This window comes from Mandrillus leucophaeus, unplaced genomic scaffold (genome assembly GCF_000951045.1).
Source record: "Mandrillus leucophaeus isolate KB7577 unplaced genomic scaffold, Mleu.le_1.0 Scaffold251, whole genome shotgun sequence".
Lineage (NCBI taxonomy): Eukaryota > Metazoa > Chordata > Mammalia > Primates > Cercopithecidae > Mandrillus > Mandrillus leucophaeus.
Window position 1 is genome coordinate 2205828 of NW_012102599.1, and position 23761 is coordinate 2229588.

The 23761-nt window shown below is 41.9% G+C and overlaps 1 protein-coding gene across 2 annotated transcripts in view; it reads left to right on the plus strand.

Annotated features, from left to right (window-relative positions):
- KLB (klotho beta) overlaps positions 1–23761 on the plus strand; it is a 43409-nt gene that overhangs the window by 5091 nt on the left and 14557 nt on the right. For both annotated transcript variants that reach the window (XM_011983556.1, XM_011983557.1), the window contains exon 2: positions 22895–23405. In XM_011983556.1, the coding sequence (XP_011838946.1) occupies positions 22895–23405 (511 nt within the window). The remainder of the gene's footprint in view (positions 1–22894; positions 23406–23761) is intronic.

Genomic DNA, 23761 nt, shown 5'->3' on the forward strand with positions numbered 1-23761 from the left:
GGGATTTCACCATGTTGGCCAGGCTGGTCTCGAACTCCTGACCTCAGGTGATCTGCCCACCTCAGCCTCCCAAAGTGCTGGGATTACAGGTGTGAGCGCCACTGCACCTGGCCCTGGCTTGGCCATTTTTAAGCATGGTAATCATCACTTTAAATATCATCTCTAGGCTGGGCATGGTGGCTCATACCTGTAATCCCAGAGCCTATGAGTTCGAGACCAACCTGGGCAACATAGCAAGACCCCCATCTCTATTTTTAAAAAAAAAAAAATCTGTATATTCTAAGTGAAGTAACTCAGGAATGGAAAACCAAATACCATATGTTTTCTCATATAGTGGGAGCTAAGCTATGGGTATATTGAGCTTATGTATGCATTTGCATACCCATAGCTTAGCTCCCACTATATAAGCATGACATAATGGACTGTATATACAGAATGATATATACCTACATACAGAAGGATATAATCAACTTTGGAGACTCAGAACGGGGAAGCTGGGAGAGGAGTAAGGGATAAAAAACTACATATTAGATACAATGTATACTCCTCTGGTGACAAGTACACTAAAATCTCAGACTTCACCCTTACACAATTCATCCATGTAACCAAAAACCACTTGTACCCCAAAAACTATTGAAATTTTAAAAATATTTTTAAAAAGAGAAATATTATGAACATTTACATTTCAAAAACACATAAGTAAATAAATATTATCTATACTCTTTGCAACAATCTTGCCAGGTAACTATTATCCTCATCTTACAATGTGATATTTTGGACATGTGTCATATTGCTCCCCTATATAAAATCCATTAGTGGCTCCCCCAAGCTTTGGGGATAAAGTCTCAATTTTTCACCAAGACCTTTGAGACACAATTCCCAGCCTCCTTCCTGGCCACTCTCCCATCCTCTTGCACTTCATGTTCTATCATAACACACTACTACTGCCAGTGTCTCAATCTCTCCTTCCTATTTCTCTCCACCAGCTTCAACTATCTCACTCTGTCTAGCACAAATGCCCTCTTTACTTCGTGATGGTCACCACCTCCAAGTTATTCTTGCCCCTTTAAGATTTAAGTGCCCCTTCTGCGGGCTACCCATAAGATGGGTTTGTTTCTAGCATAACACTCATACGACATGATACTTTTTCATCTCCCCAGCTAGACTGAGAGTTCTTTCAAAAAGGAGAGACAATTTTTAAATTTGCCTTTATGTTCTCAGCACCCAGCACAGAATATTTATACACGTTAGTTGTAAATGTTGATTAAATGAGTGGTTTAGGATTTCTGTCTTAAATACTGTAATCAAAAACCAGTCTCAAGTTCAATCTTCATATTTCATTGCATTATTGCAAACTGTTGAAATATTACTTATAGTAATCGAGTAGTATATTAGTCAGGACTTTTTTGGTGGTAAGTTACAGAAATCTCATTCAAACTGGCTTAAGCAAAAAGGGGCAATTTCCTGGCTCAGTAACCAGACCACAGGGATGAATGGGCTCAGTGACCAGGAAGGCCCTTTATCTCAGCCTCTCACGTCTATTTCTTCCTCGGTTTGTGTCATTTTCTCCTTTGTAGAGGAAAGATTTCTCTCTCCCAAGTTTAGTTTTTTAAATCCCAGAAACGTATTTGGCCTATTCAGCAAAGCCCTGAGGGTTCACATTAGTAAAGGCAGTAATGTCTGTTTTCATTCTATTTTTAAATCAATAAACACATATAATAATTTAAATTTGTACATTTCCCTTTTAGAATGGAACATTTGAGAGTCTCTGAGTAAACATGCACAGAGGTTTGGGAAGGTGAGTTTGCTCATGAGACAATAACTCATTCTGTTTATAACTCTACTAAATATTGCCAAAGCTGGGCAGAGTTACTCCTGCCTGTAATCCCAGCACTTTGGGAAACCGAGGGAAGAAGATCCCTTGAGTCCAGGAGTTCAAGACCAACCTGGGCAACATAGTTTTGTAGAGACGAGACAAACCTTGTCTCTACAAAAAATAGAAAATCAGCTGAGAGGGGTGGCACATGCCTGTAGTCCCAGCTTCTTGGGAGGATGAGGTGGGAAGATCACTTAAGCCCGGGAGGTCGAGGCTGCAAACAGCTGTGATTGTGCCGCTGCACTCCAGCCTGGGTGACACAGCAAAACTCTGTCTCAGGAAAAAAATTAAATAAATAAATAAATAAATAAATAAATAAAATGAAAAATACTGCCAACTTCCATGATAGTTTTGACCATTTCTTGACTTTAAAACTCTTTGTCTTTTACTAGTCATATTGGATTAGGGGGGAAAATGTTATCTTTCATAGATAAATACTGTTTACACAGTACAAAGATTTCTCAAACCTGGTCACCATTGACATTTGGGGTCAGATAATTCTTTGTTGTGGTGGGCTGTCCTGTGCAATGGAGGAGGTTAGCAGCATCTAAACTCTAGTCACTAGATGACAGTAGCTCCCCCATTTTCAGTGTTGTGACAATCAAAAATGTCTCCAGACCTTGCCAAATGTCCCCAGGCAGTCAAAATTCCTCCCGCTCACTCCACCCTTAAAACCACTGACTTATTCTATAGTAGACAACTGGTTAAAGACGTGAAGCACAAAGAATAAGGACATTGACATGTAACTAGTATGAGGGGCATAAGGATGATTATTTTACACGATTGCCTCAAGGAGATCTTCTCCAGATGTATAAGTTGCATACAGAAGCTCAAAATTAATGGACGGCCTATTCTGTTTTTAGGGGAAAAAAAAACAGTGCTTTTAAAATGTTGAAAGAGGAAATAATATTTAATCATCAACATGATTACATGTAGTTTGGCTTTTCACATATCAAGAATAAAGACTGTCCCTCCTGGCTTTGCCTTATTTGTGAAATACTTGAAAGAGCTGCCCCCAAACTATTTTTCTTATATTAACTATTAGTTATTCATGAACAAAACACTAATCTTACTTTTTTAAAAAACTTGTCCTTTTTTAAAAAGCAAAATTTGGCCAGGCGCGGTGGCTCATGCCTGTAATCCCAACACTTTGAGAGGCCAAGGTGGGCGGATCACGAGGTCAGGAGTTCGAGACCAGCCTGACCAACATAGTAAAACCTCATCCCTACTAAAAATACAAAAATTAGCCAGGCGTGGTGGTGGGTGCCTTTAATCCCAGCTACTGGGGAGGCTGAGGGCGGGAGAATTGCTCGAACCCGGGAGGTGGAGGTTGCAGTGAGCCGAGATCACACCACTTCACTCTAGCCCGGGTAACAGAGCAAGAATCTGTCTCAGGAAAAAAAAAAAAAAGCAAAATTCAACGATTCAAACAAAACGTTACATAAGCAATATTTATTCATTTTTGATGCTATAACTTTGTGTTTCACAAAGTTTGGCAGGGGGTGGCTTTTTTGATTCGTGTTTTGAGAAGGAGCGATTCTCATGCCTCAGCCTCCCAAGTAGCTGGGATTACAGGCATGTGCCACCGCTCACGGCTAATTTTTGTATTTTTAGTAGAGACAGGGTTTCACCATGTTGGCCAGGCTGGTCTCGAACTCTGGGCCTCAGGTGATAGACCTGCCTCTGCCTCTCAAAGTGCTGGGATTACAGGTGTGAGTCACTGCGCCTGGCCAAAGTTTGGTTTTTTATGTGTCACTTTGTGTTCTATTTTTCTGGTTTTTTCTTTATATACATATCTAGATATATCTAAGTGTCATTATGTACTCTTGTTTACTAAAATATTTTTCTTTTAGAAATCTACTTTGAGGCCAGGTGCAGTGGCTCATGCCTGTATTCCCAACACTTTGGGAAGTCAAGGCAGGAGGGATTCTTGAGCTCAGGAGTTCGAGGCTGCAGTGAGCTGTGATCATGCCTCTGCACTCCAGCTTGGGTGACAGAGGGAGACTGCGTCTCTAAAAAAATAAAAAATAAATAAAATTTTAAAAATATTTAAGTCATAAAATGCTTTTCCTTATTACATAATTAAAATAATTTAAATAATGTGCATTATTTATTAAATGGTTAAATGCCCAAATTTATGGGCCTATATTATTAGCATTTAAAATATTTATTTATTCTATTAATATTTTAAATTTAAATAGGCCTTAAAATACAATAGTCAATAAATATATTTATATAAAATAAAATATATGTCAACGCTTTTTGTATTTTTTTATTACCACACACAAATGATGAAATAATTTTTAAAATTCCTCGTGGGTTCAAGAGATTGCTTAACACTGTGAAAGAGGCTTTCAGGATAAGATATGTTGGGAAACCCTCCTCTAGGTCAAGGCCTCACCAGCTCTTTCTTGAGCTTAGGATACAACTGGATTGCTTTCCTATTTTTCCACTTCTTTGAGTAACTTTGTCTTAACATTTCTTGGCATAATTCCTTCACAGAAGCTCACACATGCTGGACACGTGTTAGGCATTCAATGCATAATTGATTATTTTCAATTTAAGGAAGATCTACCTTGTTCCAGAAAGGATTTAAACCTGCAACAACAACAACAAAAAAGTGGATTGCAGGCACACACACACAGACACACACACACACACACTCTCACAGGCATAAACATTAGTCTTTTCAGAACATGCAAATCAATTAGATATGTCTGTTTCTTTAAAATATTGTACGTTAAAAACCCATCTTGAAACAAGCTGCAGCATTTTGATGACTGTTAAAACTCAGTGATGTGTTTATGAGGGTTTATTATTATTTCTATTTTTGTGTATTATGACAATTTCCATAATTAAAAGTAAAAAATAAGTCACATAAGAAGGTAAAGAGAATATTTTACATTTAAAGATAAATGACTTTTTCCAACAAGAAACTAAAAAAAACATTTTTTTAAATCTTCATATAGTTCTCTTCTTAAAGGCTCTCTTAAAATTATTAAACAAAATTTAGTATTTAAACTGCAAAAACAAGGGTCAAGCACAGTGACTCATGCCTATAATCCCAACACTTTGGGAGACTGAGGCAGGAGGATTGCTTGAGTCCAGGAGTTCAAGATCAGCCTAAGCAACATAGTGAGACTTCAGTCTCTACAAAAAATAAAACAAAAATCAGATAGGCATGGTGGTATGAGCCTGTAGTTACAGCTACTGGGGAGGCTGAGGTGAGAGAATTGCTTGAGCTCAAGAATTCAAGTTTAAAGCTATGATGGCACCACCGGACTCCAGCCTGGGTGACAGAGTGAGACCCTGTCTCAAAAAGTAAATAATAAAACTGCAAAAATAGCTGTGAAAATGCCACCATTCACATGATTAATAGCTAAGCCTTCTTTGCCAACAGACTGCTGCAACTGCTTTCTTGAACAACAAGAAGGCTGCAGTGTTTCTTAGGCATATTTAAATAAACAAAGTGTCATTTTAAAGACTCTTTTGCCCAATCCCCCACCAATGTCTTGAAGATTAAGTGTAATATTTTGAAATGGAAATACTAGTTGGAGCCTTTTCAGTTTGTCTTGGTTATATAGAAGCAAAATCTTCAAGGATTATCTGAAATTATTTTCTTTCACTGAAAAAAAAGGATTTTTTTAAAACTCCCTTGGTAAAGTCAGATTTCAAGAGAATAACATATCATAATTAATTTGTGCTAAGTCTTAGTGGCTAAAAAATTAGTCAAGCTTTTTTTTCAACAAAGGATGGGAGAAAGAGGGTTGAAACAAACAACAAAACCTATTACTTTCTTCCTTCCACCACTTTCCCCTCTCACATCAAAAAAGTGGTTTGTTGTTGTTGTTGTTGTTCGTTTGTTTGTTTGAGGCAGAGTTTCGCTCTTGTTGCCCAGCCTGGAGTGCAATGGCGCGATCTCGGCTCATCATAACCTCCACCTTCTGGGTTCAAGTGATTCCCCTGCCTCAGCCTCCCAGTAGCTGGGATTACAGGCATGCACCACCACGCTTGGCTAATTTTGTATTTTTTGTATTTTTAGCAGAGACAAGGTTACTCCATGTTGGTCAGGCTGGTCTTGAACTCGTGACCTCAGGTGATCCGCCTGGCTCAACCTCCCAGTATGCTGGGATTACAGGCATGAGCCACTGCACCCAGCCCAAAATGCTTTTTTTAAAAAGAGAAGAAAGAACAAAGAACAATCTTAATTCTTAAAGTGAAAGATTGAGACAATTACTACAGATAACTTTTTTACATCCCATCATATTCTTTTAAATTACTATAAGAATTTTTATTGCATACATACTGTAATATCAGAAACATACTAGGTACCTGTAATATATGATCTCGTTTAATTCACTCATCAACTCTGCCAGGTAGGTGTTCTGAAACTCAACTTACAATTGATGAAACTGAGGCCCAGAGAAATTTGCCCAAGGTTACATAGTGGATCAAAGTGTCAAACACAAAATTAAAGCCTGATCTGTGTCAATCCAAGCTAGCAAGGTCTGAGGACAGAAATCAGCTGCCCTGCTTCAATGAAAAAAAATTTACAGCTTCAAAACCCATGTCCGTCACTTGTTTTGATACTGTCTCAGCAGATATTTTACTTTGCTTTGCTTATTAAAAGACCAAAACAATCTATGTATGTGTTTAATTTGTCCATGAAATCTATGAACTATTTATCCCCTGACTCATATATTAAAAGTTGGGTTTTTCATTTGTCCTCATGATTTTAATTATTTGCTCAAAATTTAGCATCCCATTAAAGTGATGTTAAATCACTTAAGTGTGCCCTTGACAATATCTTTTTTATTTTTTTTGAAGAGTCTCGCTCTGTCACCTAGGCTGGAGTAGTGCAGAGGTGCAATCTCGGCTCACTGCAACCTCTACCTCCCAGGTTCAAGCGATTCTCCTGCCTTAGCCTCCTGAGTAGCTAGGACTACAGGCATGAGCCACCACACCAGCTAATTTTTGTACTTTTTTTTTTTTTTTTTTTTTTTTGAGACAGAGTCTCGCTCTGTTGCCCAGGCTGAACTGCAGTGGCACAATCTTGGCTCACTGCAAACTCCACCTCCTAGGTTCACGCCATTCTCCTGCCTCAGCCTCCTGAGTAGCTGGGACTACAGGCGTCTGCCACCACACCCGGCTAATTTTTTGTGTTTTTAGTAGAGATGGGGTTTCACCATGTTAGCCAGGATGGTCTTGATCTCCTGACCTCGTGATTCGCCTGCCTCGGCCTCCCAAAGTGCTAGGATTACAGGCGTGAGCCACCACGCCTGGCCTTGTACTTTTAGTAGAGACAGGGTTTCGCCATGTTGGCCAGGCTGGTCTCAAACTCCTCACCTCAAGTGATCCATCCACCTCAGCCTCCCAAAGTGCTGGGATTACAAATGTGAGCCACTGTGCCCGGCCATATCATCTAGAGTTAGCATAGTTTTTCATTTGATTAGCTAATGCATGGTACCTGCATATAATGCCAACCCATCTCCATCAGGATCTAAGACACCTCTTAGAAAATACCGTATAAGAAATACTGATCAGGCCGGGCACAGTGACTCACGTATATCCCAGCACTTTGGGAGGCTGGGGCAGGCGGATCACTTGAGGTCAGGAGTTCAAGATTAGCCTGGCCAACCTGGTGAAATCCCATCTCTACTAAGAATACAAAAGTTAGCTGGGTGTGGTGGTAGTAAGCCTGAAATCCCAGCTACTTGGGAGACTGAGGCAGGAGAATCGCTTGAACCCAGGAGGCAGAGGTTGCAGTCAACCAAGATCGTGCCACTGCACTCCAGCCTGGGTGTCAAACACGCCATCTCTAAAAAAAAAAAAGAAAGAAAGAAAGAAAAAAGAAATACTGACCAAATACGTTAAAACTATTATTATTATAGATGTTTTTAAACTAAGTTTGAATAAATTATGAAAACTGCTTGTGGAGAATTGCCAAAGAGAGTTTCTATAACCAGAATACCATTGTTAGTAATAAGAGTCGTGTAAAAAAAAAAATTTTCAGACTACAACAGGTATTCTAAAACCTTCAAGAGAGCAATATTTACTTTTTCTAACCATTAAGTAGAAAAAGTTATACTTCAGTAAATGATTAACAAGAGTTTAAATAAATGTAATTATAAATGCTCAGAGAATAATATTGTGATCCTATTTAAACAGCTTGATTTGATATGAGCACTCTCATACATGGAAAATTAGGCCCAAATGGAGATCAGAAAATATTTTGAGTAATGGAAACAGTGCTGGACATAATGAAACTATGAACAGAGGGAAACTTTACATGACTTTATAATACAAAATAAGTCATTTAATAACATATATAAAGTTTTACTGAGCAAACTCAACATTCGAAAACAGCCTATTTTAGGCCAAGCACTGTGACTCATGCCTGTAATCCTAGCACTTTGGGAGGCTGAGGTGGGTGGATCACCTGGGGTCAGGAGTTCAACACCAGCCTGGCCAACGTAGTGAAACCCCGTCTCTACTGAAAATACAAGAAAAATAAGCTGGGCGTGGTGGCGTGTACCTGTAATCCCAGCTACTAGGGAGGCTGAGGCAGGAGAATTGTCTGAGCCCGGGAGGTGGAGGTTGCAGTGAGCCAAGATCGTACCACTGCACTCTAGTCTGGGCGACACAGCGACTCTGTCTCAAAAAAATAAAAAAATAAAAAAATTAGCTGGGCGTAGTGATGGGTGCCTCTAGTCCCAGCTACTCAGGGGGCTAAAGCAGGAGAATCGCCTGAACCTGGAAGGCGGAGGTTGCAGTGAGCCAAGATCGTGCCACTGCACTCCAGCCTGGGCGACAAGAACAAAACTCCGTCTCAAAAAAAAAAAAAAAAGCTATTTTAAAAGAAAAATGTGTGATTAAAACTACTGAACATTAGCAACAATTCTGTTGCTGAAAAGTAGTAGAGAAGCTGAAAATAGAAGGTTCTGACCTTCTAATTTACTGACCAGTGAAGAGTGAATCACAGAAGTAATTAAAGTAATCCTTGGATGATCTAGTAGTGTTACTTGAAAATGTTTTTGGGTAACCTTGAGGCTGGTGAAAGCCAGGATCCTTTAGTATTTGGGGGAGTTAATTGCTTGGTTCTGCTTAATGTCATATCTTGACCAGAGATTACATGACCAAAGTCTTAAGTAAAGGGCCAGGGTCTACTGTTATGAGTTTTTCTTTCATGTTAATATGACATGACTTCCTCCTTACATTGTTTTGAACATCAACGTATTATTATAGAGGACAAGATATTCCTTAATATAGAATGAAATTCAGAGTAGCCGAACTTTACTTTTAAGTCTGTTTTTTCCTTTGAGATTTTTGGAAGTCGGGGGAAGCTAAACAGTGATAGCACAGAACAATTAAAGTCACTGACAGGAACTGTTTCAACCAATACCCTTGACTTTTTGTTTTCGAGATAGGGTCTTACTCTGTTGCCCAGGCTGGAGTGTAGTGGCATGATCATGGCTCACAGTAGCCTCAACTTCCTGGGCTCAAGTGATCCTCGTGCCTTAGCCTCCCGAGTTAGCTGGTACACCCAGCTAACGTTTTTAGTTTTTGTAGAAACAAGGTCTGGCTCTTGTTGCCCAGGCTGGTCTTGAACTCCTGGGTTCAAATGATCCTCCCACTTCAGCCCTCCAAAGTGCCGGGATTACAGGCATGAACCACCATGCCCAACCCAACTTTATTGAATTACAAAAATAATGCAATTGTATTGCAAAACATTCAAACAACATAGAAAGACATTGTTAAAAATAAAGGTTCTCTTCTTTCCTCACTCTCTAACCCCACACCACGGAAGTAATCACTGCTAGCAATTTGTTCAATGTCCAGATTTTTTTCTATGTATATATGTACACATAACATATACATACATATAGTGATTTTTGAATCATATTATTACATTTAGTTTCAGTTATTATTTCTCAATAATCAAAACATAAAAGCATACTGTTTTTATTTCACTCATTTCTGTATTTTTTTCTCCTGTTAGACATCATAGGTCATCTAAAGGCAGGGGCTACCTTGCTTTTCTAAATGTCTGTTACAGGGCCTTGTATTTGTTAAATAAATGTAGACTTGAATTTAAGTAAATAATCAAAGTAAATGGATGAAGAGTGACAAAAGGAATAAAATAATAGCCGGGGGTTGAAGGAAACTTAGACAAATGAAAATGACTTATCTAAACATGTTTTTGCTGATGTATATAACTTTGTGTAATGAACAGAATGAAACATAAGGTAATGCTGATGAATTCTCCATTTGACTGAGTTCAGAGGGGTGCCCCAGGTGGTGAAGCGGGATGCAGGCATAATCAAAACCATGACCCCGACTGGGCACGGTGGCTCATGTCTGTAATCCCAACACTTTAGGAGGCCAAGGTGGGCAGACCACTTGAGGTCAGGAGTTCGAGACCAGCCTGGCCAACATGGCAAAACCCCATCTCTACTAAAAATACAAAAAAATTAGCTGGGCATAGTGGCCCATGCTTATAACGCCAGCTACTCAAGAGACTGACGCAGGAGAATTGCTTGAACCTGGGAGGTAGAGGTTGCTGTGAGCCAAGATCTGCCATTGCACTCCAGCCTGGGCAACAGAGCAAGACTCCATCAAAAAAAACACAGGGTCTCACTCTGTCACCCAGACTGGAGCTCAGTGGCACGATCAGCTCACCTTACCGTCTGCCTCCCAGGCTCAAGCAATTCTCCTGCCTCAGCCTCCCGAGTAGCTGGGATTACAGGTGTGTGCCACTACTGCCTGGCTAATTTTTGTGTTTTTAGTAGAGACAGGATTTCACCATGTTGGCCAGGCTGGTCTCGAATTCCTGACCTCAAATGATCCACCCCCCTCAGCTTCCCAAAGTGTTGGAATTACAGTTGTGAGCCACCGCACCCGGCTGCCTCTGAGTGTTTCTTCTCTGGTTTCTCAGTCTACTATCCCTTGGTTTTGTGCCATGTCTGTTACATACCCCTTGCATTTTCACAGCCTGTTCAATCACCTTCCGGTCTATGGTGTAACAGTGTGTTTCAAAGGCACGTAATTTAACTTGCATGATATCCTGGAATAACAGTGAACTAGAAACCTGAAGGACTTAGTTCTATTGCTAGCTTTACTACTAACTGACGCCTTGGGCAGGTCGTTTATGTGGGTGAGAGGGAGGTTCAGCTTCTTTATCTATAATAGAAAAATTTTTTAAATTGAACAAAATGACCTCTGAGGTCCATACTCTACCTCTAATTGGAGCACGTGGGGTGATACAGCCTGGGCCTGATTCATCCTGTGCAAGTTACCTAACCTCTCCACCCTCTGGTTTCCTCTAAGTGGAAATGATCACAGTACCTACCTCGCAGAATTTCGGTGAGGATTACATGAGAGAGTACACACACAACACCTGGAACAGTGCCTGGCGCATTTGGTACTAGATATGTGTTAGCTCTTATTAATATTTATATTATTCAATTTCTGTGGCTCTTATTTCCATCACTGTTCTGTTATATTCAGTTATAAAAATCACTCATCTCTAAGAACCATTTAATTATGACTTGATTGAATGCCATGCTGTTCTAAATGCTATGAAGACAAGTATCTCTGCTCTTTCAGTCTAACTTTTTTTTTCTTTTTTTTTTGGAGACAGAGTCTTGCTCTGTCACCCACACTGGAGTGCAGTGGCGTTATCTCGATTCACTGCAGCCTCCACCTCCTGGGTTCAAGCAATTCTCCTGCCTCAGCCTCCTGAGTAGAGTAGCTGGGACTACAGGCGCGTGCCACAACGTCTAGCTGATTTTTGTATTTTTAGTAGAGACAGGGTTTCACCATGTTAGCTAGGCTGGTCTCGAACTCCTGACCTCAAGTGATCCACCCATCTCAGCCTTCCAAAGTGCTGGGATTACAGGCATGAGCCACCGTGCCTGGCCTCAGTCTAACATTGACAATGGTGTAAGGATCACCATTCACAGGGAAGACAGTCCAGCACAGGGGTGGTGCCTGAGGGATTTACTTAGCTTCTGACATCAGTGAGGAAAATAATCCAATGCTAACGTTACTGGTTTTAGGAGAGAGGTGAATAGAAAATTACACATAAGTGTTATACATAGAAGTGCTGTGCTAGGCACTTGGACAACTAACCGTTTTCTGAACACCCCAAATTTGCTGACAGGTCCTCCATGACCTTTCTAGATGATACTGAATTCCAAAGGTATATAGATATTTTTCTCTCATCATGCAATTGTGGAATGTGGTACCCTCATTCCAGGACTATTTAGCTCTTTTAATAACTAAGTACAGCAGAGAGAAAATGTAATTTTAAAACAATATGTCAAATGATCTTTCCCCAACGGCTTCAAAATTTAGAACTGCAGGACATACAGAAAGCAGGATGGTATAGTAAAGTGGGTTCAAATCCCAGCTCTGCAACTGTAAACTTCAATTTCTTTTCTAAAATGGGAAAAATAAGACTTGTCTTGCAGAAGCTGTATTATCAACAAGGTACATCAAGTAACCAATGAACTAGCTGATCCATAATGGGCGTTCATTCAACAAATATTCTAGGCCAGGCCCTCCGTTGGGCATCTGTGTGGACAACTGTGAGCACAATAAATATAGTCAGTCTCTGCCCTCAAGAAGCTAATAGGCCTGGTGTGGAGCCACACTGCATGAGCCTGAGACTTTTACAATAGCAGGGAGGGATCCTTTTTTTAAAAAAAAAAAAAAAAAAAAAAATTAAACAGAGACAAAAATCAATACAAAAGTAAATATTTGGCCAGGTGCAGTAGCTCAGGCACTTTGGGAGGCCAAGGCAGGAGGATTGCTTGAGTTTGAGACCAGCCTGGGCAACATAGTGAGACCCTGTCTCTGCAAAAATATATTAAATAAATAAATGAATCTTTATTTAGAATGAGAAAAACATCACAATAAATTACTATAGTCATTTTTTGTTTTTGTTTTTGAGACAGGTCTCATTATGTCACCCAAGCTGGAGTGCAGTGGCACAATCACAGCTCATTGCAGCCTCAACCTCCGTGGGCTCAGGTGATCCTCCCACCTCAGCCTCCTGAGTAGCTGGGGTTACAGGTGCACACCACCATGCCCAGCTAATTTTTGTATTTTTTGTAGAGAGGAGGTTTTGCCATGTTGGCCAGGCCGATCTTGAACTCCTGGGCTCAAGTGATCCACCAGCTTCGGCTTCCCAAAGTGCTGGGATTACAGATGTGAGTACCACGCCTAGCACAATAAATTACTGTAGTCCTAGAGACCTTTTTTTTCTAAAGTCTCTTTAGGGAATTTGCCAGAACTGATCGCCTAGAAGTGCTTCCAATTGCAACTAGGCTCCCCGACCCACCCAGGGCATTTCTAGGGACCTAAGCAAGCAAGGCGTCCTGAAGTTAAAGCTTCATTGGGCTCACAGTAAATATGGCTTTGCTGCAGGCTCTACACATGATGGCCCTTGTTTTTATTAATTTGTAATCTCCATGGTGGTTTTTTTTGTTGCTGTTTTTCTTTTTTTTTTTTTTTTTTTGATGGAGTTTCACACTGTTGCCCAGGCTGGAGTGCAGTGACGCTATCTTGTCTCACTGCAACCTTCGCCTCCCAGATTCAAGCGATTCTCTTGCTTCAGCCTCCCTAGTAGCTGGGACTACAGGTATGTGCCACCACACCTGGCTAATTTTTGTATTTTTAGTAGAGATGGGGTTTCACCATGTTGGCCAGGCTGGTTTTGAACTCCTGACCTCAGGTGATCTGCCCTCCTCGGCCTCCCAAAGTTCTGGGATTACAAGTGAGAGCCACCGTGCCCAGCCTCCACGGTGGTTTATATATTGACTATCTGTATTCCTAAATCCTGAGGAAAGGCTTCAAGTCACCAACCCAGACCATTTTAGCTTCAGTTCTACCATGAGATATGGTCCTTTTGCATGAAAAAATTACTATCAGGATCACTAACAGAAAGCCTTAAATATCATTACACCCTCTACAAAGATGGCTTGCAAATGCTCTCCTCTGGCAAAGAGAACTTCACTACAGCACTAATTTACTAATACTGACTTCTTCCCATTTCTGATAGAGGGAAACCAGATGCTTCATTTAATCAAATTATGAACTTTATTCTAGACTTTTTTCCTTTTGTGTTGCCAGGTATAGATTCTGGTTCAGCCACTAGTCTAATTTAGTAATATTATCACTGAAATCAGAATTCTTTAACAGGACACTTGTTTTAAAGGAACAAATATGCTAGAGTTTAGTTTTTACATTCCTTCAGGAAAATTCTGAAGCAATACAAACTGAGAATAATCAATAATTTGTTAGAATAATTTTTTTTTTTTTTTTTAAGACAAGGCCTTGCTCCGTCACACGGGTTGGAGTGCAGTGGTGTGAACACAGGTCAAACACAGCTCACTGCAGCCTTGACCTGCTGGACTCGAGCGATCCTCCCACCTCAGCCTTTCGAGTAGCTGGGACTACAGGCACATGTCACCATGCCTAGCTAATTTTTGTATTTTTTGTAGAGATCGGTTTTTGCCATGTTGCTCAGGCTGGTCTCAAACTCCTGGGCTCAAGCAATCCATCCTCCTTGGCCTCCCAAAGTGCTAGGATTATAGGCGTGAGCCACCACACCCGGCCAGAAAATTTGAAAATATAATGATTGAAAAAAAAATAGGGAGAAATTCATTAAAATGTATAGTTATTTCAACTATAGAAAACATGAATTTGGGCCAAGCGCAGTGGCTCATGCCTGTAATGTCAGCACTTTGGGAGGCTGAGGTGGGCGGATCACTTGAGGCCAGGAGTTTGAGACCAGCCTGGCCAACATGGTGAAACCCCATCTCTACTAAGAATACAAAAATTAGGCTGGGCGCAGTGGCTCCTGCCTGTAAGCCCAGCACTTTGGGAGGCCGAGGTGGGCAGATCACGAGGTCAGGAGATCAAGATCATCCTGGCTAACACAGTGAAGCCCCATCTCTACTAAAAATACAAAAAATTAGCCAGGCATGGTGGTGGGTGCTTGTAGTCCCAGCTACTTGGGAGGCTGAGGCAGGAGAATGGCGTGAACCCGGGAGGCAGAGCTTGCAGTGAGCCGAGATTCTGTTACTGTGCTCCAGCCTGGGTGACACAGCGAGACTCTGTCTCAAAAAAAAAAAAAAAAAAAAAATTAGCCAGGTATGGTGGTACACGCTTGTAGTCCCAGCTACTCAGGAGGCTGAGGCAGGAGAATGGCTTGAACCAGGGAGGAGAAGGTTGCATTGAGCTGAGATCACGCCACTACACTCCGGCTGGGTGACAGAGCAAGACTCCTGTCTAAATGAAAAAAAAAAAAAATGCCATGAATTCGGACCATTAAAAATAGGATGGTAAATATTTTCTTTATGAAAGGCTGTAACTTTTGTTAATATTTAAATTCTTTCCTAAGAAAAGCAAAGGTGAAATAATGACTCCAAAAGAGTTTCAAGATTGCCAAAAACTTTTTAAAAAAGAATAGTCACATAATTAAAGAAATAATTGTCATATAATTTTATAATTTTTTAGCAATAAATAATAAAGGTCACATACCTTAAGCATCCAATAATCCAATAATTTTTCTTTTTTTTCTTTCTTTTTTTTTTTTAGAGACAGGGTCTTGCTCTGTTGCCTGGGCTGGAATGCAGTGGCATGATCATAGCTCATTGCAGCCTCAACCTCCTGTGCTCAAGCAAGCCTTCCATCTAAGCCTCCTGAGTAGCTGGGACTACAGGCATGCCACCGGGCCTGGCTAATTTTCTTAATTTTTAGTAGAGAAAGAGAGTCTCACTATATTGCCCAGTCTGGTCTTGAACTCCTGGCCTCAAGTGATCCTCCCACCTTGGCCTCCCAAAGTTCTGGGAGTACAGATGTGAGCCACAGCATCCAATAAATATTTGTAGACTGCAGCATAGATGAATGAATGAATGTTAAACAATCTGGAAGAGCAGCATTTGGTAATTAAAACTTGATAGTAGGCTGGGCTAAGGCTGGCGAATTACTTGAGGCCAGGAGTTCGATACCAGCCTGAGCAACATAGTGAGACATTTCTTTACAAAACAAACAAATACACAAAAAAATCAACTTGAGGCCAGGCGCGGTGGTTCATGCCTGTAATCCCAGCATTTTGGGAGGCCGAGGCAGGCGGATCACTTGAGGTCAGGAGTTCAAGACCAGCCTGGCCAACATGGTGCAACCCTAAAAATACAAAAATTAGCCAGGCGTGGTGGTGCACACCTGTAGTCCCAGCTACTCAGGAGGCTGAGGCAGAAGAATCACTTTAACCCAGGAGGCAGAGGCTTCAGTGAGCCAAGATCGAGCCACTGCACTCCAGCCTGGGTGACAGAGGGAGACTCTGTCTCAAAAAAAAAAAAAAAAAAAATCAACTTGATACCAAAATAAAGAAGGGCTGAGTAGATGAAAAATGAATCAAATTGAAATTAATCCCAAAAGGACAACAAGTAAAACTCAGTAAGCTGCAAACAATAAATGAGGGCAAACATGTTCAGCCATGAGCCTTGGTAAATAAAGGTTTAGGAGCTCTTTGCAGAACACTCTTCATGTCCACAGTCTCCATGACGATTTTCTAGACCAAGCTGAATTATTTTCAGCTTGCTCTTTCAAAGTACTTCAGATTTATGTTTGTGTCATTTTCACAGGGTCTTCACAGATATTATTACCTCGTTTGACCTTCACGAAAATTCTCTAGGGTGTTTATTTTTAGCTCAGTAGAATGAAGAGAAAAACAGGTCTTTGGCAGTGAAATGATCTGTCCAAGATCATAAAGCCAATGAGTCAGCAGAGCTAATACAAGAGCCCAGGTCTCCTGCTTTCAAGACCAGTGTTATTTCCCGTATAGTACCTGGCAGAGGAGTAGCACCTTTATATCATTCTCGAATGCCATTTACCCCCCAATAGAGCTATCAATGTTTTGTACCAGATGGTCACAGAACACTCACACCAATGGACAAAATGTATGGAAATGTTGGGAATATTTAAAACAACTTTAGAAATAGGTAGTCCAGGCCGGGCGCGGTAGCTCACACCTGTAATCCCAGCACTTTGAGAGGCCAAGGCAGGTGGATCACCTGAGGTCAGGAGTTCAAGACCAGCCTAGCCAACATGGTGAAACCCCGTCTCTACCAAAAATACAAAAAATTAGCTAGGTGTGGTGGTGGGTGCCTGTAATCCCAGCTACTCAGGAGGCTGAGGCAGGAGAATTGCTTCAATCCAGGAGGTAGAGGTTGCAGTGAGCTGAGATCATGCCATTGCACTCCAGACCGGGCAACAAGAGTGAAACTCCATCTCAAAAAAAAAGAAAGAAAGAAAGAAAGAAAAGAAATAGGTAGTCCATTCCTGGCATTAATGAAAGGCAATGATTCAAATAAATTGAAAGTTATATGCCCAAAGTTAGCTATTGAAACATTTATGACAGGAAAAGAGAAAGAACAAAAGAACGAAGAAAAATAAATGTTTATCAAAAGAGAGAGATGACTAAGTAAATTGTTGTTATACTAAGATATTCTGAAAACCAAAACCAACATGCAAAAATGTTTAAAGTGATTTTATTGTTTAAATTTTTATTTATTTATTTATTTGTTTAATTATTTCAAGATGGAGTTTTGCTCTTGTTGTCCAGGCTAAAGTGCAGTGGCACGATCTTGGCTCACTGTAACCTCTGCCTCCCGAGGTTCAAGCCATTCTCCTGCCTCAGCCTCCCAAGTAGCTGTGACTACAGGTGCCCGCCACCATGCCCGGCTAATTTTTGTATTTTTGATAGAGACAGGGTCTCACCATGTTGGCCAGGCTGGTCTCAAACTCCTGATCTCAGGTGATCCCGCCCACCTCCGCCTCCCAAAGTGCTGGGATTACAGGCATGAGCCACGGCCCCCGGCCTTCAAGTGATTTTAGCTGGGAAATATATTTGGAAAACCTGGGTGGGAACACAGAAATATAAACATATTTTGTTACGCTTGTGGAGTTTTTAAATAAACTTTCTTTAACCGTTGTTATTTAATAGTCTATTAAATAGCTTTAATAACAGACACTTTTACAGTACACATGAAGATATTTCAGCCAAAATGTGACCAAACTCATACAGGATTTGGAAATGGAACTGCGGGTTCCTTGAATACACCAGTGTGATGTGTTCGACTTGCTCATCTGTCTTGAACCCATCTTTCCAACAGTGTCCCGTCATGTCTTCCTCTGGCTCCCAATCCCTTCTTCACCTATTTCTGAAGTTGTGCCCGCTATCTTATTTGTTTCCTATCATCCACAGAATTTATCTGAGTCTGGACTTCCAGGGGCATCAAAAAAATGCTGCCACATTAGACTGGAGGAGGGAACAGAATGAGATATTAGGTCCTGGTTGTCTCTCAATGACATTAGGCCCTGATAGCTGGCTCCAAAAGGAAAAGAAGCTGACTTTCCCTTTAAGCTACTGAATCTAAAGAACAAAGGTTGAAGCTCCCTTAAATCAATCATTACAAAGGTAGATGGCTTTGTACAAATTAGAGGGTGACCTTGGAAAATTGTAGAATGGCTGTTGTGCAAGGTTGCAGGTCCCAGGTTGCACTCCCCTACTAACCTTATTTTAATTTTCCCAACAGATCTCCTTTATGAGTGTCCAACCAAAGAACACACATAGATGGATATGGCAAACTCACAATCTCAGAGCAAAACTTTTTACCTTGTTACTTGGCAAATAGGATCAAGTTATAACCAAAAGTACTGCACAGAGGACCTCCCCCACATTCTCTACATGAGAATGAAGAGGCTGTCTTCAGCCCAGAGCAAAGATAACCCTAGATACCTTGATAGCCTATGTAAATAGCAGCAAAGGTGAAAGAGACACTGTGGAACGTGAAGGTCACCTTGACAACACCTCCATATGTATATCCAGACAACCTGCATGGAAAGCTACTGCAGAGATACGTCTTCTGAGCGCTACTGTTTCTCATTCAAAGGCTGATGTAACCAAGATTTTTATCACAACTTAGGTCATCTTTCATATAATCACTGAAATTTAGTGTCTGCAAAGGCAAGACACTAGATTTGTAAAGCAACAAGTTTAAGGCTCAGAATCTGGGCTACACGGGCTCAGTGCTTTCCAGTTTGCATGGAGAGGTGCACGATAGGCCTGAAGGGAGGTACTGATCACTGGGTCTTCCATGGATGATAGCTCTAAGCCTACCAAGGGATTAAGTGACTTGTTAGAAAAAAGCGAAGAATGCCCTCCTTTGAATCCTAGTAATGCCTGACTGCTTTTGTTTCTAATCAGGAAAAAAAAAAAAAAAAGTGGTTCTCAAGAATTTCTGTCGTGATTCTAGCCCCAGAAAAATCCAGAAAGAATAGCTGAAACCATTTAAGGTAGTGCCTGTCCCAGGCTCCTCTGTGATTCTTCCAGAAGTTGCAATCTCAGGTTGGAGACAAGGAAGGAGGCTACATTCTGAACACTTCTCTGAGAGGAAATTTTTTTTTTTTTTTTGGAGACAGAGTCTCACTCTGTCACCCAGGCTGGAGTGCAGTGACTCAATCGAGGCTCACTGCAACCTCCGTCTCCCTGGTTCAAGTAATTCTCCTGGCTCAGCCTCCTGAGTGGCTGGGACCACAGGCGCATGCCACCACGCCCAGCTAATTTTTGTATTTTTTTTTAGTAGAGACGGGGTTTCACCATGTTAGCCAGGCTGGTCTCAAACTCCTGACCTCAAGTGATCTGCCCACCTCAGCCTCCCAAAGAGCTGGGATTACAGGCATGAGTCACTGTGCCCAACTGGAAAGCTTTTTTTTTCCCTTGAGTCAGGGTGTCGCTCTGTCCCCCAGGCTGGAGTGCAGTGGTGCCATCTCGGCACATCACAACGTCCACCTCCCTGGCTTAAATGATCCTCCAACCTCAGCCTCCTGAGTAGCTGGGACCACAGGTGTGCATCACCATGCCTGGCTTTTTTTTTTTTGTAGATATGGGGTTTCATCATGTTGCCCAGGCTGATCTTGAATTCCTGAGCTCAAGCGATCCTCTCACCTTGGCCTCCCAAAATGTTGGGATTACAGGTGTGAGCTTTCCAAGAGGAAAGCGTTCTTTTGTTTTGTTTGTTTGTTTGGTTGGTTTTTTGTAATGGAGTTTCACGCTTGTTGCCCAGGCTGGAGTGCAATGGCACGATCTCAGCTCACTGCATCACTGCAACCTCTGCCTCCCGGGTTCAAGCGATTCTCCCGCCTCAGCCTCCCGAGTAGCTGGGATTACAGGCATGCGCCACTATGACCAGCTAATTTTGTATTTTTAGTAGAGACGAGGTTTCTCCATGTTGGTCAGGCTGGTCTGGAACTCCCCACCTCAGGTGATCTGCCCGACTCGGCCTCCAAAAGTGCTGGGATTACAGACGTGAGCCACCACGCCCGGCCTGAGGAAAGCATTCTTAAGGATCCTTGGGACTATCTGGGTGCTAAATGGTACCAGAATCTTCCAATGAAAATTGAGTAAGGACAAGTGGACAGAGGTATACCTCAAGGCATTTATTTCTCCGGAAAATCTTCCAGGAATTATTTAAATTGTGTTTTCTTGCCTAAAGCAGGATGGCACGTTTCAGAATCCTCACCCCTTACCTCAATGCTACTTTCCCCATCTAACAGGGTTTATGGAATATTTTCAGGGTCCATAGGATCAATCTGGTTTGAATCCATTGTTCATATTTGGTTGTCTTTGATCTACATAAAAGGCAGTTTCAGACAGTTTATCCTGATATAAAATATCTCCAGTGAGCAAAAGAAAAGCTAAGGAACAAAACTGAAAGCAGGCTCTGTGTGCTTAAAGATAACGAGTTTGTGCATCCGTTTTAGAAACTCGCAAGTAGTGGAGGCCGGGCGCAGTGGCTCACGCCTGTAATCCCAACACTTTGGGAGGTTGAGGCGAGTGGATCACCTGAGGTCAGGAGTTTGAGACCAGCCTGGCCAACATGGTGGAGCCCCATCTCTACTAAAAATACAAAAATTAACCGGGCTTGGTGGTGCTCACCTGCAGTCTCAGCTACTCGGGAGGCTGAGGTGGGAGGATCACTTGAACCCGAGAGGTGGAGGCTGAGTGAGCTGAGATGGTGCCACTGCACTCCAGCCTGGGTGACAGAGCAAGACTCTGTCTCAAAGAAAAAAAAAAAAACAAACACTCGAATAGTGGAGAAATTGAGAGACCAGGGAAGAGATGTCAAGAGACAAGCAAGTCAAATGCTGAGGGGAAGAGAGTGGCTGTGACACAGATGAAGGACAATTCCACAGCTAACTGGGAAACAGAAGTGGCCTTGGCATTTAACTGGCATGGAGTCCTTAATGTTTGCTCCTTCAGCTGTGGCTGTGACAGTTAACTGAGCCATGGCTTCTGGCTTTTTTTTAATTTATTTTATTTAATGCCATATTTTATGCCGTTTTATGTTTCTCTTTCACATGTTTCATCCTTATTTTCCTGATAAGAAACTTTCTGAGGGTAAGTTCCTGTGCCATCTATCTCAGTCTCTCAGCTCAGGGCAAGCCAGGCATGGAAGTAAGTGCTCAGGAAGTATGTGTCATATTAAATGGACCAGAAACCCATCACGAAGCTGTATTGCAAGAGAGTTCAACTGGAAATGCAAACTCTGGAGGACCAATAACAACTTCCACCTTTTGGCAGCACCTCCTGCGTGCTCTATTCTATGCTACCTATTTCATGCATATATTAGCTCTAAATCTGACAACAACCTTATAGAGGATTTTTTTTTTTTTTTCTTGAGACAGAGTTTTGTTCTTGTCGCCCAGGCTGGATCTCTGCTCACTGCAACCTCCACCTCCTGGGTTCAAGTAATTCTCCTGCCTCAGCCTCCCAAGTAGCTGGGATTACAGGTGCTTGCCACCAGGCCCAATTAAGTTTCGTATTTTTAGTACACACGGGGTTTCACCACGTTGGCCAGGCTGGTCTCAAACTCCTGACCTCAGGTGATCCGCCTGCCTCGGCCTTCCAAAGTGCTGGGATTACAGGCATGAGCCACCGCGCCTGGTGGATATTGTTTTTATTAACCTCATTCTGCAACTGAGGATACTAAGAGATTTCAGAAGGGTTAAGTGACTTGCCTCAGGTTACACAATAAGTACGTGAACTTCAAGCCTAGGTGTGCTGACCCCAAAGCTCACACTCTTTCCATTGGTCTTCTGCTGTGGGCAGTGCCAACCACCCTTTAATAATCATAGCAATAATAGCTAAGGCTTATATAGAGCTTACTCTGTGCCAGGCATGATTCTATAGCAGTTCACACAGGTTAATTCACTCAATTCTCACAACATCCCTAGGAGGTGGGCTCCATTATTATTCATTTATAGGTTCAGGGCCTGTGTTTTCCTGGACTTCTAAATTAGGACCAAAGGAAGATTCTGTAGAATGGTGAAAGATCACTGCTCTGGGTCGGGCGCGGTGGCTCACTCCTGTAATCCCAACACTTTGAGAGGCCAAGGAGGGTGGATCACCTGAGGTCAGGAGTTCCAGACCAGCCTGACCAATATGGTGAAACTGTCTCTATTGAAAATACAAAACTTAGTCGGGCATTGTGGTGTGCACCTGTAATCCCAGCTACTCAGGAATCTGAGACAGGATAATTGCTTGAACCTGGGAGGCGGAGGTTGCAGTGAGCTGAGATCGCACCACTACACTCCAACCTGGGTAACAGAGTGAGACTCCATCTCAAAAAAAAAAAAATCACTACTCTGTGTCTTCTTGTGTAGAGGAGCAAACCCTAAGAGGACCCGGGAAGGGAGCCAGGCAGAGGGGAAATAAGAGCCTAGACTAGGCTTTCTGCCAGCCTCCAGCTCTCCTGTAGCAGAAACTTTAGGTTGGAAGCACCAGGGGCATAGAGAACAGACTTTGAGGTCATCGGGGCTCCCTGGCACTTTCCCCTGAATCACTCTATGCTGCATTCATTTTATCCATGAAAAGACCATTTACCAGCCACGTTACAGCTCTTGTAAGTGAGGACAACAAAGATCAATAATATTTTCTTCTTCTAGGGTCACTCGAAAGTTTGGCATAACTACAACACACATTTCCGCCCACATCAGAAGGGTTGGTTATCGATCACATTGGGATCTCACTGGATCGAGCCAAACCGGTCGGAAAACACGAGGGATATACTCCAATGTCAACAGTCCATGGTTTCTGTGCTTGGATGGTTTGCCAACCCTATCCATGGGGATGGCGACTATCCAGAAGGGATGAAAAAGAAGTTGCTCTCCATTCTACCCCTTTTCTCTGAAGCAGAGAAGAATGAGGTGAGAGGCACAGCTGATTTCTTTGCCTTTTCTTTTGGACCCAACAACTTCAAGCCCCTAAACACCATGGCTAAAATGGGGCAAAATGTTTCACTCAATTTAAGAGAAGCACTGAACTGGATTAAACTGGAATACAACAACCCTCGAATCTTGATTGCTGAGAATGGCTGGTTCACAGACAGTCATGTGAAAACGGAAGACACCACGGCCATCTACATGATGAAGAATTTCCTCAGCCAGGTGCTTCAAGGTTGGTTGTACACTTGCTTAATTTTTTAAAAATTCTAAAAATTTGCAGGATATTTAAAATCACCTTTGAATGTATAACTATTATTGTTGGGCAGTTTTTTTTTTTGAAATGGAGTTTCTGTCTGTCTCCTAGGCTGAAGTGCAGGGGCACCATCTTGGCTCACTGCAACCTCTGCCTCCTAGGTTCAAGTGATTCTCCTGCTTTAGCCTCCTGAGTAGCTGGAATTACAGGTGTCCGCCACCACGCCTGGCTAAGTTTTGTATTTTTAATAGAGACGGGGTTTCACCATGTTGGCCAGACTGGTCTCAAATTTCTTTTTTTTTTTTTTTTTTTTTGAGACGGAGTCTCGCTGTGTC